Raw genomic sequence first — 23,460 nt, 5'->3', positions numbered from 1 at the left:
GAAAAACATGCAAAGCTCTGTTTAGACGCTAGCCAGTCGTCTTAAGACTTAGTTTTGTTATCCGTCGATATGTATCTTCCGGGCGAATGTTACATTTTTTGGTTTTTTGTTCTTGTAAAGATATCAATTTCATCACAAAAACAAGATTATATTCCCTCTGTGCATAAATATTATTGCAAACTTCTTCTTTAAAGTATCCCATGTGCCGAAGTACAGCATTGCCGAAGTACAAGATAGCCGAAATTGAAAATATGTTGAACATTGCCAAAAATTGAGGATAATTGCAAATAGTTTGAGTTCTTGGACCGTTTTGCTTAATGACAGGCAACCAATTATAATGGCCATTATTAACTTTTCAAATTCTGTCGATTTGAATCAATGGAGTGCGGTAAGTATCTAGACAACCGCGTAATCATAGTTTCAGGTAGAATTCATTATTAAATAGTTTAAGATACAATTTGAATTACGGGCAGCAGTAGTGGCCCCTATAATTGCTACGATTGGAGCTAGTTCACTGGACAGAGCCCTTTGCAGGTATCCCAACGTGAGAAGCCGACTAACAAGAAGCGTCCTGGTTCAAACTATCCCTGGTATCCTTCGGACAATTCTGGTCTCCTTTGAAACAACCCCGGAAAACCATAACTTGTACCGCTAACAATAGATCCGCTCATATCAAAAATTGGCGCTATCCCAAATATTGTTGGCTTAACGTACGTTCAACGAGAATACGCCGATGACATCTTCAAGGACCTGTTAAATACCAAAATTCCTATACTGCATCTAACAGAAGACCTGTCCAAAAAGAAGCAAAAACAACCTGAGCTCACAACTCTCTACCAGGAGCTACATCTCAAGCCCTGTCTTGAAATAAATGTGACAACTATCAGAAGATTTGACTACGATATAAACCAAATCGTGCTGAAAAACAAACGAGCATCATAGAAGAAGCGAAAGCAGCTTGCAGACGCAGCTCAGTGATAAAGCTAGTAGGTCTTCTCTTTTTCTATACAATATCTTTTCTGAACAGCGCCGGTTAACTCCGTGGCTCGGAAGAGTCGGGATTGTTTCTGAGGATGTGTAGGACCTGGAGAACTTGTAAGGACGCCATCTTCAAAGGCGAACTATCCTATCGTTGCTCTGGAAAAACAATCAATGTTAGTTAAGAGAACGTTTTCGAATGATTACAATCATCAGCAGTCTAAAAAAGGAAAAACAATAAACGTACAATCCAAATGGTACAAGCACAAATAAAATCAAAAATGAAAAACATAAAAAACAGTATAAAAATAGCACTGAGAGATCTAAAAAATATATAGATATCTTTAAGCCATCTTTGATGGGACAATAAAGATGTTTTTCTAAACCTTGACTGTTAGTTCGCGCGATCTGTATTCTTCTTTTCTGTTGATTCTTAGTTTGAGTCGGTTGATGTGGAGGGCCTCAAGCGTTAAAAGTTTGATAGGGTCGTTAGATCGATCTATGATATTTGCCATCAAGTTTTCTGTGTTGCCAACGCATTGTGTCATGTGTGCACCCACTGGAGTAGAGATCCGCGAATGCTCGTTAAGGCGTGTGGTGAAGTGTCGGGTTGTCTGCCCAACATAGCTGGCTTTACAGCCAGGACAAGTGGTATGATACACCACATTACTACAGAGATGATTCGGGATCTTGGATTTTAGAGAGGGGACAGCAGTTTTTAGTTTCCGGGTAGCGAAAATAACAGGGACACGAGTGATATTGTTCAAACGTCTTCTAAACGTGTCACTCACAAAGCCTCTGTATTGCAAAGTTAACATTGTTGACAGGCCTTTGTCATTATTCTGCCTGTCCGTGATGTTGATTTTTGGCCCCAGCAGTTTATCAATAGTTTCTCTGGCGATGGGTTCGTAGAATTGGGGTGGATACTCGAATTGGGGTATTCTTCCCGTATCTTCTTTGCCTTTTGAATACCATTATGGAAATTGTTCCATGTCGATGTGGCATTATAGATGCGGTGAATGCAGCCCTGAATCATGTTGCGTTTGTAACCAATCGGTACAAGTGCTCTGAAGGAAAGGATCAGTCCAGTATCTGTGGGTTTCTGATACCAACTCGTACTCACACATGCATCCTGGAATTTTACGAACATGTCCAGAAAAGGGATACCGTTGTCTCTCAACCTTTCGATGGTAAATTCCAAGTTGCGATGAAGCGTGTTGACCCTGTCTAAGATGCTGTTGATAGAGTCACTCTGCACAGATCTCAAGATATCGTCTACATAGCGTCCGAAGATTTTAGCTTTTTCCCTAATGGCCGGAACCTATCCTATAGTTGTGTTGGTTGCGGGTGCAACCTCCACCTTTAGCCGGCTTGTACTGCACCAACCCCTGTGGCAATCAATGGCAAAAAAGAGCTTGGACAAAACGCCATGCTACTTTGTAACATCTGCGTTAGCAATAATGAACGCGATAACTTCATCGAAAGTCATACCGTGGCTAGTCGGTATGAAAATGCTGACCAAAAATCGAACAGATAGAGTCAAAAGTGGCTAAGCTTGTCGAAGAGAAGATAAACGAAGCTACACTGAAAACCTGCAATTAAGTGGAGGAAAGCTATGCAAAAGTAGTAAAGAAATTCAAAAACGAAGAATCCGGTTCCCTGTCTCGGACACCTAAAGAACGATTCAAAAGCGTCAACAACACTGAAACTAGATTTAGAATACAAGGGATCGACGAAAATCCAGACAAAACGCGCACCAGAATCTTGTCCCAACATACGAAAAAACTACAAACGTGATGAAAATCGTTGGAAGTGAACCTGAATTCATTGAACTAAGAACTTGGGAAAATTCAACGCTGAATGAAAGAAACCGATGACCTTACTCGTGACCCTCAAAACCAAACAGCGTCAACCTGACTTTGCCCAAAAGTACTGAACATAAGGGAAAATTGAAAGAGATGAATATTTTCCTCTCCAGAGCTCTCTTACTTGAGTTATACAACGACAGGGTCAAGGTAGCATTCTCTGACGAGCCCGCCCCAAATGCTTGATTATATAGTCTACAGATACTACAGCTAAATTTACAAAGTCTTTTAGACTTCCTAAAGACGCTTTGATTTCGCTAATGCTATACAAGCTAATTCTTACAATCTAATATCTGTCTGTGAAACATGGCTAAACGACAATGTTCTCAACTGAGAATTTCTTCCACTAGACTACGCTATTATACGATCTGACCGAAAACAAGAAGCATCTCACAATCCCAGTGGTGGTGTCATTATTGCCGTTAAAATAGTATAAACTGTGAAGCGCTCAAAAGTGGCGTCGATAGCTTCCTGGTTTGCCTGATTAATCTAGCAAACGAAGAACTATACTTGTGTTCTTTCTACAATCCGCCATCTGACAGCCGCTATCGATAAAAAAACCGAGGACTTCAAAAGTTTTTTGGTGAAAATCCCAAAAGGCAGTAAAGCCATAACATGTGGCGACATCAACTTTCCCTCCGCAAAGTGGGTCATCTTCTTGAGTCCGGATACTAATGAACAAGAAAAAGTAGATCTTTTCGAAGACAATGTTCCGGCAAAGCGTAGAATTTCCAACGTGTGGCATGAAAACTTTAGATGTTCTACTTTACCAAAATTGCAATGTCTTCTCTACTCGCGTCGATGACTTTGACAAGATATATGACTGTTCAGACCTTTCCTCCTTAAAATCTACCGTTCAATTGAAATACCTTGAAGTCTCTCCAACAAAAGAAAAATTCTACAGCTATACCTCGGGTGACTACAGTGCCGTCTTAGAAAGCATGGAAGAAAACTTTTTCGAACCCAACTGCTACAAAAACATAGACAACTTGTACGATAACATAGACAACTTGTACGACAACTTGTACCATAAAGAACAAAATTCAGGCAATCACTTCCTGCATGGATAAAATGCATCACTTCAAATCTAATAAAAATTTTAGAGACTCAACGAAGTTTACTTGAAAGACTACCCACAAGCTACTGGAGACCAAAATTACTAAATTTAAAGGCTCAAGTAAATGAACTGTGCGAGGAAGACAGGATATGTTATCAAAATTCAGTCTTTGGAACAAGAAACACGGACAGCATATATAAGAACTTAAAACATATCAACCGATCCGCTATTATTCCAGCAACTCTTCGCTACAATGGAAACACAGCGTCAACTCCCCTAGAAAAGGCAGACTTATTCAATGAATTCTTTAAATCTATTTTCTCACCCAGAGAAAGCGTTCACATGAATGATTTGGCGAACACGCTTGACGTTAACTCACCGACTCTAAGTATTTCTCTATCTCTTCTAATGTAATCAAAAGTCTCCTTGATGGTATTGATACGGCCAAAACGCGGGGACCAAATGGCTTGCCGCCTACGTTCTTCTATCAAACCAGAAGACAAATGTGCTTGATTCTGAACAAACTCTTTAAAAACGAAGCGCCTGCGCAAGCTCCCAGCATCTTAGCACCAGTATTCAAGAAGGGTGATCCCAGAAATGTGGAGAGCTATCGCCCGCTTTTACTACTTTGTATTGATAGTAAAACCTTTGAGAAATGTGTTTATAATCCTTTGTACAAACATTTCAGGATGTATCTAACGAAAAATCAACAGGGGTTTGTGCGAAAGAGATTCGTTATGAGTAATATGCTACATTATTTGAACAATATGTACTCAGCAATCGACAAAAGATCCCAAGTCGGAAGTAGTTGCCTTCTATGCTGATTCTGAAAACCTGTCGACAGAGTACCGCACAAACTCTTACTAGAAAAAATTAAATTGTATTGGTGTAAAAGGTTGTTTTCTGGAAATTCTATATGATTACTTGCACAAACGCAAACAGTTTGTTCGTATCGGATTCACTTCGTCTGTAGAACGAGAAATATTTAGTGGAGTTCATCAAGGGTCAATTTTGGGGCTCCTGTTGTTCTGCATCTTTATAAATGATCTGCCCGATGTACTAAGATTCAGTGACCCCTTCATCTTTTCGGGCGATCCGAAAATCCTGGCCGTCAACGAAACAAACGAAGTTCAGTGCGACTTGAAAGAAATTGAATATTGGGTTCATGGGAACGATATGCAATTAGCAATAGACAAATGCGCACAAATTAAAATTTTGAGGAAATTTGAACACTCTGATTTTAAATGCAATCACACTTGAGCAAAAAACAAGTATAAAAGACCTGGGAGTTTGTCAGCCAAAACCTGAATTGGAGTTCTCACATAAATGAACGCCTGAAAAAAGCGAACAGATTTCCCTTCTGCCTACGTAGAAACGTAGCCGACAATACGTAAAACTAGGACTCTACAAGTCTATTCTATTGCCAAAACTAATCTACGGAACACACTGCTCAGCCCCCTCGAGACAAGAATTGAAAAAACTCGAATCGTTCCAAAAGGGGACTATCAAATAGATCTACACGGACCAGCTGCGCCTGCTGAATGTCCTACCGCTCCCACTCTACATGCAATTGAATGACCTACTACTCTTTTCAAAACTATGCTGAGATCAAAGCGAACACAACATCAATGTTCAGTTCAATAATCGTTGGAACCAACCGGATATTAGAAATATTTACCCTGAAGAAAACCAGACACGAATTCATTTTTCGGACAGCGATAATCGCAAACCGAATTGCCGTACACGTGGATTATTGAAATTCTAAAGGCTTCAGAAAACGAATTTTAGCCCTTATGTGGAGATACGTCAACGAACTATTTTCAAGCAGCAACATGTGCATATGGCAGCTGTGCTGTGATTGTGCTAGTTGTCGAACTATATGGACAATCTTCTAACGCATGAAAATGGGATGAAAATGCCCTCCAGTTTACTGGGAAGTCAATACAACAACAACAGCAACATACTCGTCATTAAAGAGACTAATACCATATTAACCAATCAGAATGGAGATGAGAAAGCAAACTTACGAAATAAATAATTATTCATTTCTTCCTTGTCTCGATTCTTATTGGTTAATATAGTATGTGTCTGCTTACTGACGCGTCTGAATACGCGGATGCCTAAATACTGTTACGTAACCGAATTAATGCTTGTCAGCAGACCGCGGATTTAAGTTCAATAACTATTTTTTGAAATTTACAAACTATTTCTGAGAAAATGAAGGAAATGAACTAATCATAGAGATGCGCTTCATTTTAACTATTTCATTAAAATTCTTTAGGAAACCGATAGTGTTTTAAAATTAAACGCCGAAGGCCTGTGATCTCATGGTGGGGGATGCGGTTAGAAGCTATAAAAAAAAATCTTTAAAGAGACTTCATGGAAAATGATTTTTTTTGCTGTTCCTGCAGCAATTCTTCGTAAAAACGCGAGGTTAGTTAACTTTTCTTCAACTAATTTGATGGTTTGTAAGGGATTATTTATTTAAATAGCATCCGGGGCCTGCTTGTCAGTGTTTTTGTGGACCAGTAAGAACAGTATTCCAGATCATTTTCGGCACTTGAACAACCATATCTTTTTTCGGGACTGTTGTACTTCGGCACGGTTTTACTGCTTCGATAAAACATTTTAATTATTTTTTATACCATCTCCATATTTAACTATTTGTGCCTAAATACGTTGCGTTAATTTCACCTTTATTCAGCCCGATGAGGTAATATTTTGAATAAAACTCATATTTAGAAATTGATCAGATGCATTGGTAAAATTATCAGTGGAAGCGATTCAATGCTACTGAAGAAGAGGGCTGTCCGTTTGGCTCTTGTGGTCGCCACGGTAAATTATCTACGATTGCTTACAAATATGGCAAAAGTTGTTAGGCTGAGAAAATCTTCCCTTATTTTTATTTATGGTTCTGTGCAGATCAACCTGAAAGTTTTGCATTTATCATGGACGTTCATTTCGCTTTTAGACAAAAGACAATGTGAACCAGAACCCGATGCTAGACTACTTCATGCGGGTGAGCATCTTCGAGAGCCTATGTGAGCTGTTCTCTTGTGGAACTGCAGACAGAACAGATGTGGGCACAGACGCGGTCATTCTTTTGCTCATTCTCATCAACTACCGCAAATACGATGTAAGGAGTAGCTCATTGATTCTAAGGTTTACCAACTATCGAGGGCTATCAAGCCATTAATTTTGGCTGATGTAGACAAATAATTCCCACAATTAAATCTCCTGATTTCCAGTCCAAAAATAAATCTTGTATCGATCATTATACCCTACTATTGAAACTGTCGGCAAAGTAAATCTCGTACAAGATCAAAAAAGATACTGACATGAAAATAATAATTTGGATGCTTACGATTTTTCAGACTGCAAATCCGTATGCTGTCAAACTGTCTATCCTCGACAACGAACTAGCCCTAAATGTGAGTGTTTATCACTAATAGACGCGGGATCTACAGCGCATTAAAGCAATACGCAAGTTTCTTGTTTCAGGGTTTGGGACAAATTATTAACAAGGTGTTACAGGATTTCAACGCAAATTATTCCACTAAACAACAGCAGCAGGACTCGAATAGAGGAGGCTTCTTTTTCTCAGTCACCAATGCGGTAAGCATCATCAGACATCCAAAAAAAATCATTAATCTTGCTTCCTGACACGATTTTTTGGAATTAATTTATTACTGAGTGTGAAATTTGTGGTTGTGTAAACTGTTACCTGTGGGGAAGTCACATTGTTTAAGGTCACGAACCTGCTGGTAGGAGAGGACAAAACTTTGGATGAGTACAGGTAAGTTGTATTTTATACATCGAGTGGATTTAAATATTTGATTGGCTCCTAAATAGTCGCCTTTATTATCCGTACCAAAACGCAGAATTATTTTGCTCGGCTTTCAAGGCTTTGATGGTTCCACTTCTCAGTTCTTATCTTAAGCCGCGATCGTTATTTGTGGGGACCCAAAAAACATAAAAACTAAATTTAGCGACTAGTAGTTTTAAATAAGGGTCAACCGCATGCTTGATAAATAATGAAGATTTAAACAGTTCGTATGCTGGTAATTTGCCTGGTAGATTTTAGTGATTTTTAGTTTGTTTTGAAAACGGAAGTTTACTTGGTAGTAATTTCATCTTAATGTTCATAGCGTGAACGATGCGCTGCTGTTTGCATTATACGAAGGTGTTCAACTGAACCGAAATCTCATCTCAGTACTAACGAGGGTAAATTCATGATTTATTTAATATATTGTGCCCAGCAAATCTTAACAAATTATCTCAATTTAATTTGTTTTAGAATCATTCAGACGAGCCTGTGAATATTCCTGATCAACAAGGTATAAGATTTTGATAATTTTAATCTCATCTTTTTGTTCCGCCGACCACCAAAAGCGTGGATAAACTCTGTATTCAGTTGTCTTTAAGTGTCAATAAAAGAAGTGAAGACACTTATCTAAGGCGTGTTTATTCGCTTTTTTCAGGAACTTTTTTTTTCGCGGTTAGATTTTTGAATTGAAGACAAAACAAGGGTGCTTGTATCTGGGCAAAGCGCTGAAATATCCTACTGCCCTTAATAATTTTCAATTTGAAAAATTAGATAAATATTGTGGGGGATGATTTTTGTTCTGAAATCATCCCCCACGTTATGTTTCGCTTATGAAACCGTAACAAATGGACTGAATAGTCTGCATCAATCCCCGTGGAACGTTTTCTAAGCCGGATTATTTTGTCCCTTGACCGTTATAGAACGAACGATGTACAATGCCTCTTTGTTATCCCAAATTGGCGATTTTCAAACCCGCATAATTTCACGAAAAATGATCAGAGGTGGGTGAATTTTATCTTAAATTTTGAGTCCAGGGCATCGATACCTTTCAGATGGTATAAGATAATTTCGTCTAAAATGGTAGTTTAAAATTTCGAAGTTTGTCTAGAGAAAAAAGACCAACTCGAGCGCAAATATTCGGTCACTTTTTTGAGATTTCCGAGCATATTAAAATTACATTTAAATCAAATTTTTCCAAACTGATTTTGTTCTATATTAAACAGGTTCCTGTTTTAAAGTAAAAGGTTCTTGAAATTCAAAGAGCTGTAATGTGATACGCTTTTTTCTTTAAAACTCGAATATTGAAATTTTTCAAAGAAAAGTCGGGCATTTTTTTGTTTCCGCATGTTTTTTTTTGTATACAAATCCAGGTCCCTCAAATAAGTTTTAGATGGGAAGAGTAATAAATCGGGTATGAGCTCTTCACTCGTAATGAGACTGAAATTTGCATCTGTGCTCTCCAGAGTATGGCTTGTATGTGAAACATATATATCAAATGTCGAATGTATCGATAGCAACTTGTGGGGTATATAACGAAGGGACTGATATGCACCTGTGATGAACATATAGTCCTTTCAAATGTTTCGAGGATGCCGAATGTTTAAGAGTAATGAACGTACTGAGAGCTCTTATATAGGTTTTGCTGATTTTTTTTCAGGAAAAAGTCTTAAATTTACGCTCAGTTTTGATTTTTCGCGGTTTGACTTGTGATTTCTTTTCAAGTTCAGCGCATTTCTTTTGTTAAAAGAAAGGCAAACTCCATCGAACAGCAAAATTGTAAAGATCATAAAAAACGTGATCGACTTCTAATTTTTAAAATGGAAATTAAATTAATTATCAGATTTCCCAGCGAAATAAAAGTTTTACCTATTTATCCAGTTTTCTCAAATTGGGTTAGTTTTAACAAAAAAGTGTCCGCCATAAATTGTTCTACAAATTCAAAGAGTTTTATATCCATCTATTTTTTCTTCGAAATTCAAAAGTTGAAGATTTTAGATTTTTGAAAAAACAAGTTTTTTTTTTTTCAGTTTGCTTACGTTCATTACTTTTTCACAACTGTCAGTTGGCTGTTCAATAAATAAATAAGTTGATCTTTCAATAGTTTGATTACTCAAAAAAACGTTGGTAGAAACATTCAACATGTGAAGCATATACCCAATTAAGAAAAACGAGTAAAAATTATGTCTTCTAAGGTTATATGTTTAACTTAAGCTTAACGCGTTAGGTTTTCGTCTCTAACTACTGATTATTATGTTCGAAGGTGGCGAAGCAGATCAACAAAATCATCTCAGTGCCCAGGGTGATAGTGGGGGAGTAGGCGTGGACGGGAGTGCAGAACCGAGTAACATCCTAGTCTCCTTCTTCGAGTACATGTCATACATAATGAACGACACTAAAGACCCTGCCAAGTTTGCAAACTCCAAATTGTGTCTAATTATTGTTACATGTATTGTGGAAGACCAGTACGCCAACACATTTTTACACGACAGCTCAATCACATTCAGGGTCAACCTCTATCAGCCAGTGAGCAGTTAAAACCATTATAATACTAACAAAAATAGAAAATGAAACTGAATGATAAATAAACTGAAAATAACAAAAATTGAAGATGAAACTTATGAAACTTGAAATATAAAACGCATATTTCTCAAATTGAGTTGGTTTTAGACTAAAAATGATGAAAACAAAACGTGCTTGGTAAAATTAATATGGTGTAGTTTGTTTTTAACTCGAAGAACATAGTTCAGACTCAAATTTTGTTCAGGCTCAAGTTTGTTTTTTCGCAGTTTGACTTATGATTTCTTTTTGAGTTCACTTCATTTCCTTTGGAACAGCAAAAGTGTAAAGATCACGAAAAACTTGGAATTTAGTTTTCAGGTTTCCCAGTGGTTTAAAAAGTTTACCCATTGGTCCAGTTTTCTCAAATTGAATTAATTTAATCAAAAAAGTTCTAATCATAAATTGTTCTAGTAACTCAAAGAGCTTTAAGGGTATCTATTTTTTCCGTAAAATTCTTAAGATTTTTCAAAAAAATAAGTAATTATTATTATTTTTTTTCTACTTCTTCCGATCTGTGACTCTTTTCCAACTGTCTTGTCTGTTGGCTATGTTTTGAAATTCGGTCCCAAAATTTTACCCCATAAATGGATTATTGTTGGTTTTTTAGTCAATTGAAATTTACACCGAAACTACCGGGTTAATTACTGAAAGAAAAATATAAAAAAGAGCCTCTTATAGTGCCCAACAAACTTGAGGATGGGTATAATCTCCAAAAAGTGTTTTAATTTATTTTTGTTTGATAGACAAGAAATATAAACCTTAAAATAAACCTTTCGTAAAATGCGTTGGGCTCTATAAGAGGCTCACTGTTATATAATTTTATCAGAAATTGACCTGGTAGTTTCAGCGTAAGTTTGATTGACTAAAAAAGCCTGAAATAATCCATTTTGAGGTAAAATTTTGGGCCCGAATTTCGAAAAGCAAATTACACCATATTGTCTGCTAAAACTCTAAGCAACTTTTATCTTCATTTTTTTTGTCTAAAATCAACCATTTTTGGAACAAAAACGCGTTTTAAATTTCAAGTTTTATACGTTTTGTCCGGATAATGTAAATCAGCAGTAGAAAGGAATAGTTTTTGCATTGTTGGGATAGAAAGTACGGTAAACGCGGTAATTTGTTTAGCCGATGAGACATAAGAAACCGGGAGCTGAAAGACCTCGCAAATCAGTTCCACTTGTTGTCTCATTACTTGGTAAGCTATTAAATTTTTCTATAAGTTTTAACTTCACTGAGACTTTAATAGATCGACAACCCCAAATGGAAATCATATTTAGAATCAAATAGTTTCTTGAGTTTTGTTTTTCATTCAGATCTTCTGTGTAATTTCATCTCAACGCAATTGAAAAAGAGTTTGCCATACGAACTACACGCGTGAGTGTAGTCCAGAACAGTTTTTAAAAACAAAATTTGAATATCTCGGCCAAAAGTCAGTTGTTTTCGCGATTGTTTTAGGTTCAGTCTTGCAATAGTGTACCGAATTATTTGCCATCAGAAGAAGAACAAAATCAGGTTACTCGGATACCAATGGCAGCTGTTATGGCAAGGTAAACTATCTAAGCAAGGGCGGATCTAGGATTTTAGGATTTCCTCGGGCGGGGGAAGGGAATGGATTTTCAAAAAAAATTAGGAAACCGACCAATTTGATTTTCTCAGCTCGCACAAATCAAAAACCCTTTTTTGTTAAAGTTTTTTGTGCCGCAAGCAATTTTGAAAAAAAAAACAGGCAAAATGGGACGTTTTTAGTCACATGTTGGAAAGTTTTGACCAAAAATTGCGGTTTTTTGGCGCGCTCTCTTCAATCAAAATTTGTACATATTGGCGCCAAAGGCGTCACAAAATTGTTCTAAAATATTACCAAAGGGGTAACTTTTTGGTTGATCAAGGAATTGATTCCCAGAGAAAGATGAAGGCGTCAGCTGACCCCCCCCCCCCCCCCCCCCCGCACCAAATCAGCTGCTGTTTTCGAGATTTGAGTGCATCTTGCATCTATGTGCATTCATATACGCATAACAACATAATCAGCATTATTAATTGAAAATTTGAGGAACTTGACAGCTTTCTCAATACCTGTGGATAATAATAAATCAAAATTTTACAATTTCACGAATAGCATAATATCATACAAATATTGTTTCTCGCAAAAAAATTATAGATTGTTCCAAGGCTACATGCCTTTTTTCTGTTTCTGTTTCAACTAGTTTTTGGTAACAATAGTTCTTGTTTTGAATTTTTTTTGTGTTAAAAACCAGAAATCATCCTATATTATCAGAAGTTACAAACTGTTCGATCAGAATATTTTCATTTTTTTATACGAAAGTGTGGTCTTCAGTGCAGCTTTGTCAAGTTGGTGCTCTGTTTGTGTTTTCTCCCTTTAACTCCAAGCACCAGTTTATCGTAAAAAGTTACGAGTACATATTTTTATTACAAATCAATTACATAGAACGGAGAGTTCTTGGCATGAATGTGACTGTGATGTGTGTTTTTAGGTCTAATAAATAGATTTTCTGAGCTCTCCCAAATCCAAATCACTATGAAGACCCTATTTCGACCAAATTTTCTGCGCCGCAGGCGATTTTTAGAAAAAATCGTTTTTAGGCACTTGGAGAATATTGGCCGAAAATTGCGTTTATTCGCCGCGAGCTCCCCTAAAAATTAGTATATATATTGACTCCTTTAGGGAAATTTTTAAAGCCAGTCAGGCAGAAATGTATTTCTCAAAAAGTACATAGGGGGTAGGGACCCTTTGGGTTGGCAGAAGACCGAATCACTGAAAAAAGCCCCCCCCCCCCGTAAATCCGGTACTGCCTCAATTCAATAAATTCCTCCGGCTTATCGAAAATTGTATTTTGAGAGGCTTTATTTTTATTCTATTTTTTAGCGCTTATCGTCTTTCTGAAGTTTCTTGTTGCGAACAGCTCGGAGCTTTTGGATTCTTTTGACATATTCCACCTGGCTTTTCGGGTAGGTATTTATTTTCACATGTACTACTGATTCAATTTCTGTTTAAGTCGCATAATGTTAAAATTCCCCTTCTACAAGAACAAACAACAACTTTGTGTTGGGTCATCAAGTTTTATTGATCGATAAATCATACTCAAAAAAATTACTTAACTTAAGTCCAAAAATTTAACTTCGAATCTAGAAGAATAGTCTATGTACTCGATAATACTCTATAATGGAATTAAAGAACATCAACATAGGTCATAAAGGTTTTTTCGTGATTTAGGCAGTTGGCGTGTTGAATCTGTTTATCACTTTTGGAGACGCCTTTCTGCCAAGTCCCTCCTCATATGATGAACTGTACTACGAGATACTACGCATGTATAACACATTTGACGATATGTATGCTGTCGGTAGGTTAATCACGTTTTATACAATTAGCATTTCTTAATCATAGTGATGGCAGTAATTTCCTTGAGAATCATTACTTTAGCCCTGCAGCACGTTCGATCGAATGGTAACTTGCACGAATCAGCAGCCCGCCTTATGCATTCTCTAACTAACATAAGGTAAATATGGTTTTAAGAGAACTGAGTTACATAATTTGAAACAAAGCAGACGATTTCGCGGAATAACTGATGTGGTTGTTTAGATCTATAATCGCGCACTTCAACCCCCGTATCAAGGATTTCCAGGAGTTAAACAATCTTTCCTCTCTCAGCATTGACCAGGTACGTGGATACCACTTAGACAATCCACTTTGCATTCAAGGTATTAGTGACAAATTTTTGCATTTTACACGTTCAACGTCAGTCATAATTGTGCTTACGGGACAACAGTATGGTTATCTGACTTTATCCATTGAAGTTGGTAGAAATGTTTTTCATAGGTACTGGGCATCGTGCGTGACAATTATGACTCTCTGGCCCTCCGGATGCAGGACAGTCTGGACCACTACGACAGGTACACGGAGAAGCCACACCAGGTCCCCTTCTTCTCCAGTCTCGTGAGTTAAAGGTTTTAGATATAAAAAAAGTTTGGCAGGAATCTGTGAGAGGCAGAGAAATTTGATTTTTTTTTCGGAAAATAGCCATATTTTCAGCACAGTTTTTTAAGAGCTTTTAAAGGGTGTTTCACGATAATATTTAACGTTAGTATTGGTGTGTAGACTGAAATGACGGACGAGCTTTAAATTGTTCGCTGATACCATTTAAGAGTTTAGACTGATACATTGTTTAGATGAGGACAATAATTCACGACTGCCGAGTGGGACTCCCGATCACAACAATGGAACAGCAAGAATTATTGGACTCATTCAGTACTCTAGACCACAGCTGATACTGAAGCAACGCTATTCATTAACCGAATAATGACAACGAATGAACCTAAACTAACAAACAAATTTTTATCATTCAGTGCAAAATGTATTTGGGTAACAGGCATATGCTGAATTTGAATCCAAAAATAACTATGTAAGTTTTTCATAATCTAGTTTATACTCGTGGTCAGGAAAAATTATCTATTTAGCTAGCCTTTTTGTTTCAACATCAATAGTTGAAAGCTAAAACTGCAGGATTTGCCCGCTCAGTTGTGTTAGAGTAACTCAATCATCCATTCGCAGCATATCTGCGTGCGTGTTTGTGTAAGCGCGTCTCTGTGCATGTAATTGTGTAAAGGAGCGAGCAAGTCCCTTCACTCTTCGAACTTAGCTGCAAGGTAATATCGTACTAAGTGCCTGGCAAAACTTCTTCAAGAAAATTATATTGGAAAAATTTTCAGCTCTCGCAATTAAAACAGATTCTGTCAAGTCAGTCAGTTGATTTGAAGATTTGTCAGATAGCTGAATTTGGTTTTTTGATTCAATCGCATATTCACTCCCAATTAAGATAGTTCTCGCTCTATTTCGAGCATTAAAAACATTCGATTGAAAAAGAACTATGGCGTAGGGTGTGGTTCTTTGTGAGCTTTCAGATATATCAAAGAAAACCCTCAAATTATTGAGTTAAGTAGCATTGCACAACTGAATCGTAGAGATATACTATGAATCTTTTTTTTTCAACGTAAGTCGAAAATATTATAATTTTGGTGGCATTTTTGCAGCTGGAAGCGTTGTTAATTCAACAGTTTGATTACTAATAAGTTAAAACAGCTGATTTTTTTTCTAATTCATCAAATAATTCGTAAAACGCAACTTGCTTGCTGTAAAATAATAACAAAAAATTTCGGAGTATATTGGGAGATTTTTAAAATACAAAATCTATACTTCATTTAAATTCATGCATTCGTATTTAAAACAAACAAAATTCCTCTTACCGTTCTTTAGCTTTTCTGTGTGAAATGCAATTAATTTTTGTTTTCAAATGGTTGCATTTGTGACTTTTACTTAATAGTTGAATCTTTTCAACTTTCAGAGTTTTCACAAAAATTGCTTTGGTTTCGAGAAAACGGAGGATTCTTGATTTCAGCTTTAAATTCTGTTTCCAGTTTCAAATGAAATGGTAATCCGCCTTTAAATCAGGTTAAGTCTGTTTATTTTCAGCGTTTGTCATTATGTGGCAGGGATAGAGTAGTTGGACCGGTATTTGCTACTCGTTCAATGGCAGAAATTTTTTCTTAAAAATCGAGGAACTTAGTTCAGACTGTTAAATAGGTCTTGATAATTTTTTCAGGAAATGGCTCAAATTTTAATTAGGATCAATTTTACTTTTCCGCGGTTTGACTTATGAATTCTTTTCATTGCACTTCATTTGCTTGGTTGAAACGGTTTGAATTTCTGTTTCTTTTCAGTTTGACCTTGCTTTTTTTTGTCAAAGGAAAGCAAATCCCTCTATTGAGCAGAATAAGTGTAACTATCACAAAAAACGTGATCAACTTCTAGTTTCAAAAGAGGAATTTAGTTTTCAGATTTTCTAGCAGAAAAAAATATCTATTGATCCAGTTTTCTCAAATTAGCTTCTTTATTGGAAAACACTGTCAATCATAAGTTGTTCTAGAATCTTTTCTTTCTTTGGTTTGCGAAAATAGATGCAGTCTTTTGCTGTTTGTATGCAATAAACAACTTATTTCAATTGTCTGTTGTCTATGTTTATAAATTGAAGTGACGCCTTAGCAAGAAATTGTTTTAATGTATATCTTCCAGGACTGCAGTAGGAATCGATTTTGTTTGTGGGAATCCTATGGGGTTTCCTTCAATGCCTTCACTTAAACAATTTGTTTTACGTTCATAAAAAAATTTTAAAAATTTTCATTTAACATGTGAATTTATCTTTTATAACATGTTTTATCACACAAGTATAGATTGTGTTATAGCATGAACTTTATTTTTTTTCAACCTAAACAATTGCAAATATTATTGCGCTGAAATTGTTGTGACAAAATGTGTTCATTTTGAAAGTGTTCATTTTGATCCAGCTATTAAGTACAGTCAATGCTGTGGATATTAACACAGACTATTATACTACGAATAGCATTTTAGCTTCAAGGTATCATGGTTTTGTAGCGTAGAGGTACGGAAGAAGACCAGCAGCAAAGTAAGAGGGTTCGAACCTCGGCAGGGTCAGATTTTTTAATGACCTGTTTCGTAGGCTAGTAAAAATGCGTCCGCTTTATAAATTGAGGCATGTTAGTTGGTAATTTTTTTTTCAAATTGACTGGTACTGCTAATGCATCATAATTGGCTCGTGTCACTTAGCAATTATGTAGACTCATAATTGGCGTGCGTCGCTGAAGAAATTTTGTAGACTCGAAGTTTTACTCATTCGTTTTTTTTTTCGGTAGCGTTGTCGGTCATATTTTTGCTTGTGTATGCGAAGTACAACTTCGCCTCTGTGTATAACATGTGAACTTCAAATCTTGACATAGTTCCGCGCAAGCGTATTTGTATGCGTCAATCTTGAAATATGAGTTTGGTCATACACATTTTCTATTCCCACTCCATTCCCAACAGTTACGAAATTTACCAATGCCAGATTTGGGGTTATGATTGACAAAGTTATCGAGAACTGTTTTAAATGCTTACTATGTGACTATTGATAGAAAAGCTAACCTTGCGACCTGCTAAAGCTGATGTGGGGTCGCTCTTTAAAAAAAAACCTTTAATTTTGAAAATTTAGCCGAATGATAATCAACGTAAGTCATTTGACAACTCTTGTTGATTCGTTGATGGTGCAGTTTCATAATACTTAAGAAATTAGTTTACGGTGATAGTTCTAATTACTTCGCACCTGTTTTGCAGTCCAACACAAAAAAGCTCAACTCAAATTTGGCAGTTCAGCACAAAAAATTTGCAGAACCAGATTCGATGGAAACTACTTGTTTTCTTTAAAAAATATAGAATGTGGTTAAAAAAAATGTATGTGACCAACTTATTTTACGGTTTATTGTTTTGAAACAGAATGGTGGCAGTCTGTTCCAATAAAATGCGATGTTGTCTGTCTTTTATATACATAAGCATGAACTACATACAATTTTCTAGTGCCTGTGACATTTATTTATATTGGTATCGGGTTCAGGTTCCAGTTGCTTTTAGTAGTTTTTCTATAAGTTTTTTCTAATTTCTAAACTTGAGTTTTTCTTAGTGGTCTTGATTTTCTAAATTCTAATCTTACGGAGTGCATTGTCACTTTTGATTGGGTATTTATTCATTCTACCAAAATCTATTGCTCAAACAAGACTGTGTGTAATTTCACCAATGTGCTTCAACTGTAGTTTTTCAACATTACAAATAATTTAACTGATAGTGATATTCATTCAAATCTTCAACTACTTGAATCCAGTCTTCAAATACTCCAATTAGGGCAAATCAAGAACACCAAATTGTTCAAAAACTGAAAATCGAAGAAACTAATTTCAAAATTTTGTCCAGGAAGTTTTGAGTTTATTTGCTCGGAATAGTAACTAACTATCGTTGCGATAAGCAATGATATTGCAATCGATTACTCGGTTTATTTTTCCCATGGATGACTTTTCTCAGACGACTCATTTATCTGCTGGACGCATTCTTGCTCCTAATGTGACATATTTCTTAAAAAATTCAAGAAAAACTACTATCATTTAACTATTTATTTATTCTCAATTGTTTTGGGTTTATGGTTTTCGTCTTAGTTTCTGTCAGTTAAATTTTCTTTTTTTTTTGAAACGGCTAACTTTTTTTGGAATGGTTTACTTTTTAAAACATGGGTTTTGTTCCAATTCAAATAGTTCCACTATAACTGAAATTTCACAAGCTCGTAATTTTGCCAATGAAATTCAAAATCAGCCGTTTTTTTTTGTTATTTTTAAACCGTTTTAGCTGTGTTATATGGCTAAAGCAAATTCTTTTGCGTAATTTTGAAGGCAAAATATATCTTTATGTGGTTATGTGCTTCAGTTTGGATGGTTCGTAAAATTTTAATTTTAAAAAATATGAAACTTTTTATGACAAGTTTTGTTTCCGTCTCAACAGTTTTCGAACCAAAATTTGGCTCCTTTCATGCCGTTTAGTAATTGATTTCAATTTTTCTGAAGGCTTTTCATGATTTTCATTCGTTTCTTGCATCACAAGTGTTGCGAAGCTCCGCTTAGCTTCTGTGTTACGCTGGCGATCATCAAGCGTTATCAAGTCTTGTTTTCAAGTCGGAGCTATAATAAATTGAACTTTTCCCAGCACGCTTGCTCTACGGGCACTTGCTCTACAGGCAACGACTACGGTTCGCATCTGGAAAACAGCTGGCTGTTTTAAATTAGAAAAAAAGATTTGCCTATTTTCATTTGTCTGTGTAGAATTGGTGATTCTACTGTAGTACATGCTATAGTAACCTGAGCGTAAGATTGATTCGTCATTAAGTTAAGTAGAAGAGCAAACAAAAGATAGAGTTCGAAATAGTTGAATCTTCAAAGATATAGTCCCTCTTATGGCAGAAAACTCAGATGAAGTAAAATCAGCGGACCACCCCCAAATAGGAACTACAGTGGCTAGGTTTATGAAATTCAGAGGAGCGATACTATAAATGATTTGACACGGGCATACAAAAAACGGGACCCCTCAGACCCTTGGGGGGCAGGTGATAACGGTCCCCGGAAGTGTAAATGGCCCTACCACAACTCGGAAACTAGCGGCGTTATTGGGCTCAAATTCTAGTATGTTGTAGGCCTAGTTAAGGGGAGCTTAAGTTTGGAACCCCAGACCCCTAAGACCCCCACTTCCGGTTTTATGCCCAAGTAAACAAACCCACCTGTAACTTCTGGAAGTCGTTTCTCGGCCACCGATGAACGCAGGGAGATGAAACTTGGAGGGATGATAGGTAGTGGCAAGATACATCTTGTTTTATAATTTGAACCAAATCCGGCGGTTTGACCGGAAGCTATTAGCACTTGGAAAAACACCCCCTTAGACCGGAAGTAGGCAATTTACGCAAAATAATGAGCGAGGGCATATCGATTTTATTGCGGCAATGGACATAAGATACGGACCCCGAATAAAGACCTTTTGTGAGTGAAACCCCTCCGGTGACTCCTTCCGGTGTTAATATCCTTTTCCCGGAAAAGTTGACAATGGACCTTAGAAATGGTATAACTCGTGAAGTATTAATGGGATATGAATGAAACTTGGTAGTTAGGACCCCCATGGGATTCTGAACCCAAATATAGAAGCTTGACCCCGGTTGAACCCTGGTTGACCTGAATTTGACCTTTGGGCTTTTTGACCCCAAAATTGCATGGAAAGACAATATTAACACCGGAAAATTGCGTCTTTCCCAGCCCAACCCCTGGAAATGAAAATGGGTCACCTTGCTAAAAATTGGGGGGAAAACGTATATATCGGGAGCTAGAGCAGAAGCTGATAGAGATATAGATTTTACATTGCAACCTTGGAGAAGAGGATTTAACTCAGAGTGGACTTGGTAAACATTGGGTTCAGTTTAGCTTGGCGAATGCGCTTTTATTAGAATATCAATCAGGGTAAAAGAAATTGGTAGTAATAGAGGCATAGCATGAGAGTTAAGTTTCCTAAATAATATGAATGGACGGTAAATTTACTTGGCTCTCAGGAGGTGACTTCTTGGTTTAATTTGACCCCTAATAGACGCACTACCTTACCCTGATAGCTAGAAGGTCCGGATTGGAATAGAGTACAGATCGAAATTTTAGATGCCTGAAATTAGTTAGCTACCCATGAAAAGGGCTTCCCCCTACGCTTGGGAGGTCGGAACGTTAACGGGATAATTAAAATAAAGACCTTGGGCGATCACTGGGTAAACATAGCATGGTTTGGAGGTTGAGTTGAACTCGAGAGGTGAAGTTCACATAGTTCAGGAATTGCTTGATTAGAATCGTACGACATTTGTTTGCTTGGTCAAGATAGTGACAGCTACCGCATACCGGGTATCTAATAAGCGTGAAAAGATTGATAAAAGAAACCGAAGTTGGCACGTGGCAGAGTTGACAGGAGGAGGGATATAGTCTTAAAACATGTGCGGACGGGTGATTTAGGCGGATGTCAGGACTGATAGGGAATGGCGTGACTTAACTAAAACTAAGTGTAAAGAAAGATAAGGAACTGGAGGGTGCCGGAGAGCCTGTAAGAGTCAGAACAGGTGTTGGCTACTATTAAGAGTAGTTGTTTCTCGTCACAGAAGAATTAATGCGAGCGAATCGAGTAGTTGGTTCTCAGTTAGTTAGAGAACAATTTGGGCTACAAGCTACGGTAGTCGCTTGATTCTCAAATTAAAGTGAGAACGAGTTGTATGACTTGTTAATGTGAATGTAGATTAGTTAGTGAATGTTAGTGGATAGCGGAATTGTTGTTGAACGATTGATACTGAAAGAAGCTTTCGAGGAGAACGTCAGTTAGTAGTGAGGTGTTAATTGAACTGCTGGAGGCAGTTGGTTTAAATAATGGTAATCGCGCACACCTTTCTTTAATTGAATGATTAATTTATATTTCAGCCAATTATAGGCTACTCTGTATTTGGTTATATTTATTTCTTAATTCATTCTTATTATTGGAATTGTTGTTGCGATCGATTATTGATTGACGGGTGAGATACAGTCGGAAGAGCACGAATCACGGGGCGAGCAGCACAGTACAGTACATAGCTGCCAGCCACCAAATCCTTTTGGGATTGTGAACAGTACTGGGAATCGGTTGCCCCGCTGACCTCAGTACCAAAGGGAACATATTGCGGCCGTGTGAAATAGCGAGCAAGACCGGCCTAGAGATATTGTGAATTCCCCCACGTTTACAGTCTGATTATGGTTTATACGCTAAGGGTTTGTAGCGATATCAGCAGTTTTTTTTTCGTATTGTGAGCGGTTTTTTTTCTTTCTATTCCTGTTGTTTTTTCTATTTTACCTTTTTCTACTTTATGAAGATTTATTTGGCCTCATTTGCATCTGCTTATGTTTGCTTGGCCTTGAAATCTATTCTGCGTCGTTTGAAGGGTAAAACTGATTTTCCACAGGTATGTGTTAACGTTTTAAATTACAGAAATTTCGAAATTCCACAAAATAAAATTCGAAATTTCAGAAGTTCCGGGAGTCCGAAATTTTGTTTTCGGCACCACAATAACTTACCAGACTTTTGTTGGCCTAGTTTTCATCGATGATGCAACAAAAACATTAGCTTGCAATGCTATGTTTGTGTTGCATCGTAAGTGATGCAAAGCTGTTCTTCGCCTCTTTTTTTTATCGTTATCATAACGTCTCTAATTTACACTTGCCAGAGCAAGTGTCTTGTGATTGGCAACTAGATTTTTTCTCGTAGAGAAGCTTTTTTACAGGCCTTACTTGCTTTTGTTATATGCTTTATTAATAAACCTTCTTCTCTTTCAGACTTGTATTCACTTGGTTGAGGTTACATGGTCGCCTTTACACCCTAAAGTCTGATTCCCGGCAATTTCCCTGTAAGCGAATTTAATTATAGATGCTAATGATATTCATTGTTTATTCAGGGTGAACTCTGAATTTTTAGCTCGGCTGTTATCTGCTTTAAATTGATCGATTTTGTTCTTTTTTCTCCGTTGCTAATTTAATCTTCAAAAAATTCTTATTTCTTCAATTTTTTTGATTTGATCAAGTTTTCATTTATCAGAAAACACTCAGAGAAGCGCTCAAGTAATTTTTTTTGCTGTAAAATGAAGTTTTTCACTGCATAAATGATCTGTTTTTAAAATAAAGCCTCAATACATTCATTCGCTCAAAATTCGACCAAAATTAAAAAGTTCAACGGAGACTTTTATAACCTTCGAATCACAACTGCAAAAGTTTTAAATTAAAAAATTGTTTCAAAAGAAGTTTTCTGTTTTTCGAAAAAACTTCATTTCCTTTTGTGTTGTAATGAGAGACCTAATCGATTGCGTAGATTGTTAATGAAGCACAAACGATCAATAGCAGTTGTCTTCGAAAAAAAATAACAAGAAAAAAATTTTGTGATCTACTCAGAGAAAATTTTTCTTAATTTTCCAAGACAATTGCTGTCGATCAATTCTTATTCATTAATGATCTATGCATTCGAGCATGTCTCTCATTACAACACATACAAACTGATTTTTTTTTCAAAAAACAGAAAACACCTACTTCAACTTTTTAGAAAATGAAAGTCGATATATTATGTGCTTCTTGCACAATAACTGGTTGTCTTTGAGTTTTTTACACTTTTTTCAGGGTCTTTGAGTTTGCGATGTCTCGGTTTTGTTGTTTACTGTGTTGGACTTTCGAAACGTTTTGTAGGTTCTCTATTCTAATTTTTTTGGCTCTTGTATTATGTTGGCTGGCCTGAGATATAAATATTACTAACATTGAGACCGGAACTTTTTTTGCAGATACAAAATACTTGGGATAATAGAGGACTCTAATTTGAAATCTAATTTCAATTGAGTTTTTGTTACTTGTAAGAAAAGATACAAAAATTGACGTTGACTTATAAATTGATAAAGATCGACTGAATACGAAGGCAAATTTTAGATGCTTCATATTGACGACTTAATTGAGCCTGTAAATCTGTAATCGTAATTTTCAATGACATTTTGTTTTCAGGACTTCACGATTACTTTTTTCTTCGGCAAGAAAATAAACTCTTCACAATTTGTAAATGAGTGGTTATTTTATTCATTTCAATTCTCTTGATGCTTAGTTAAAGTGTGTGATTTGATGTTGTAATTTGTAAATTGTTAAAATCGTTCTCGTTTTCTCCAAATCTTTTGTTTAATTAAACCAATCTGATTTCTTGATTTAGCTGCATAGAACGCAGATAT

At 36.5% G+C, this 23,460-nt stretch overlaps 2 protein-coding genes across 2 annotated transcripts in view; one reads left to right on the top strand and one right to left on the bottom strand.

Annotated features, from left to right (window-relative positions):
• The window catches only part of LOC134854473 (armadillo-like helical domain-containing protein 3), a 36,045-nt gene extending 21,311 nt beyond the window's left edge, over window positions 1-14,734 (top strand). The window contains exons 5-21 of the mRNA XM_063870731.1: window positions 6,643-6,735; window positions 6,872-7,036; window positions 7,275-7,331; window positions 7,402-7,515; window positions 7,650-7,696; window positions 8,049-8,124; window positions 8,198-8,237; window positions 9,987-10,249; window positions 11,411-11,480; window positions 11,599-11,659; window positions 11,741-11,832; window positions 13,167-13,249; window positions 13,515-13,641; window positions 13,722-13,797; window positions 13,881-13,959; window positions 14,118-14,234; window positions 14,468-14,734. Of these exons, the coding sequence (XP_063726801.1) occupies window positions 6,643-6,735; window positions 6,872-7,036; window positions 7,275-7,331; window positions 7,402-7,515; window positions 7,650-7,696; window positions 8,049-8,124; window positions 8,198-8,237; window positions 9,987-10,249; window positions 11,411-11,480; window positions 11,599-11,659; window positions 11,741-11,832; window positions 13,167-13,249; window positions 13,515-13,641; window positions 13,722-13,797; window positions 13,881-13,959; window positions 14,118-14,234; window positions 14,468-14,566 (1,659 nt within the window). The 3' untranslated portion in view covers window positions 14,567-14,734. The remainder of the gene's footprint in view (window positions 1-6,642; window positions 6,736-6,871; window positions 7,037-7,274; window positions 7,332-7,401; window positions 7,516-7,649; window positions 7,697-8,048; window positions 8,125-8,197; window positions 8,238-9,986; window positions 10,250-11,410; window positions 11,481-11,598; window positions 11,660-11,740; window positions 11,833-13,166; window positions 13,250-13,514; window positions 13,642-13,721; window positions 13,798-13,880; window positions 13,960-14,117; window positions 14,235-14,467) is intronic.
• Window positions 1-23,460, bottom strand: part of LOC134853912 (ubiquitin-conjugating enzyme E2 K-like) — a 188,779-nt gene that overhangs the window by 98,513 nt on the left and 66,806 nt on the right. The gene's annotated exons all lie outside the window — the stretch shown is intronic.

This window comes from Symsagittifera roscoffensis, chromosome 9 (assembly GCF_963678635.1).
Source record: "Symsagittifera roscoffensis chromosome 9, txSymRosc1.1, whole genome shotgun sequence".
NCBI classification, from domain to species: domain Eukaryota; kingdom Metazoa; phylum Xenacoelomorpha; order Acoela; family Convolutidae; genus Symsagittifera; species Symsagittifera roscoffensis.
This window is presented reverse-complemented; position numbering and strand designations above follow the sequence as displayed.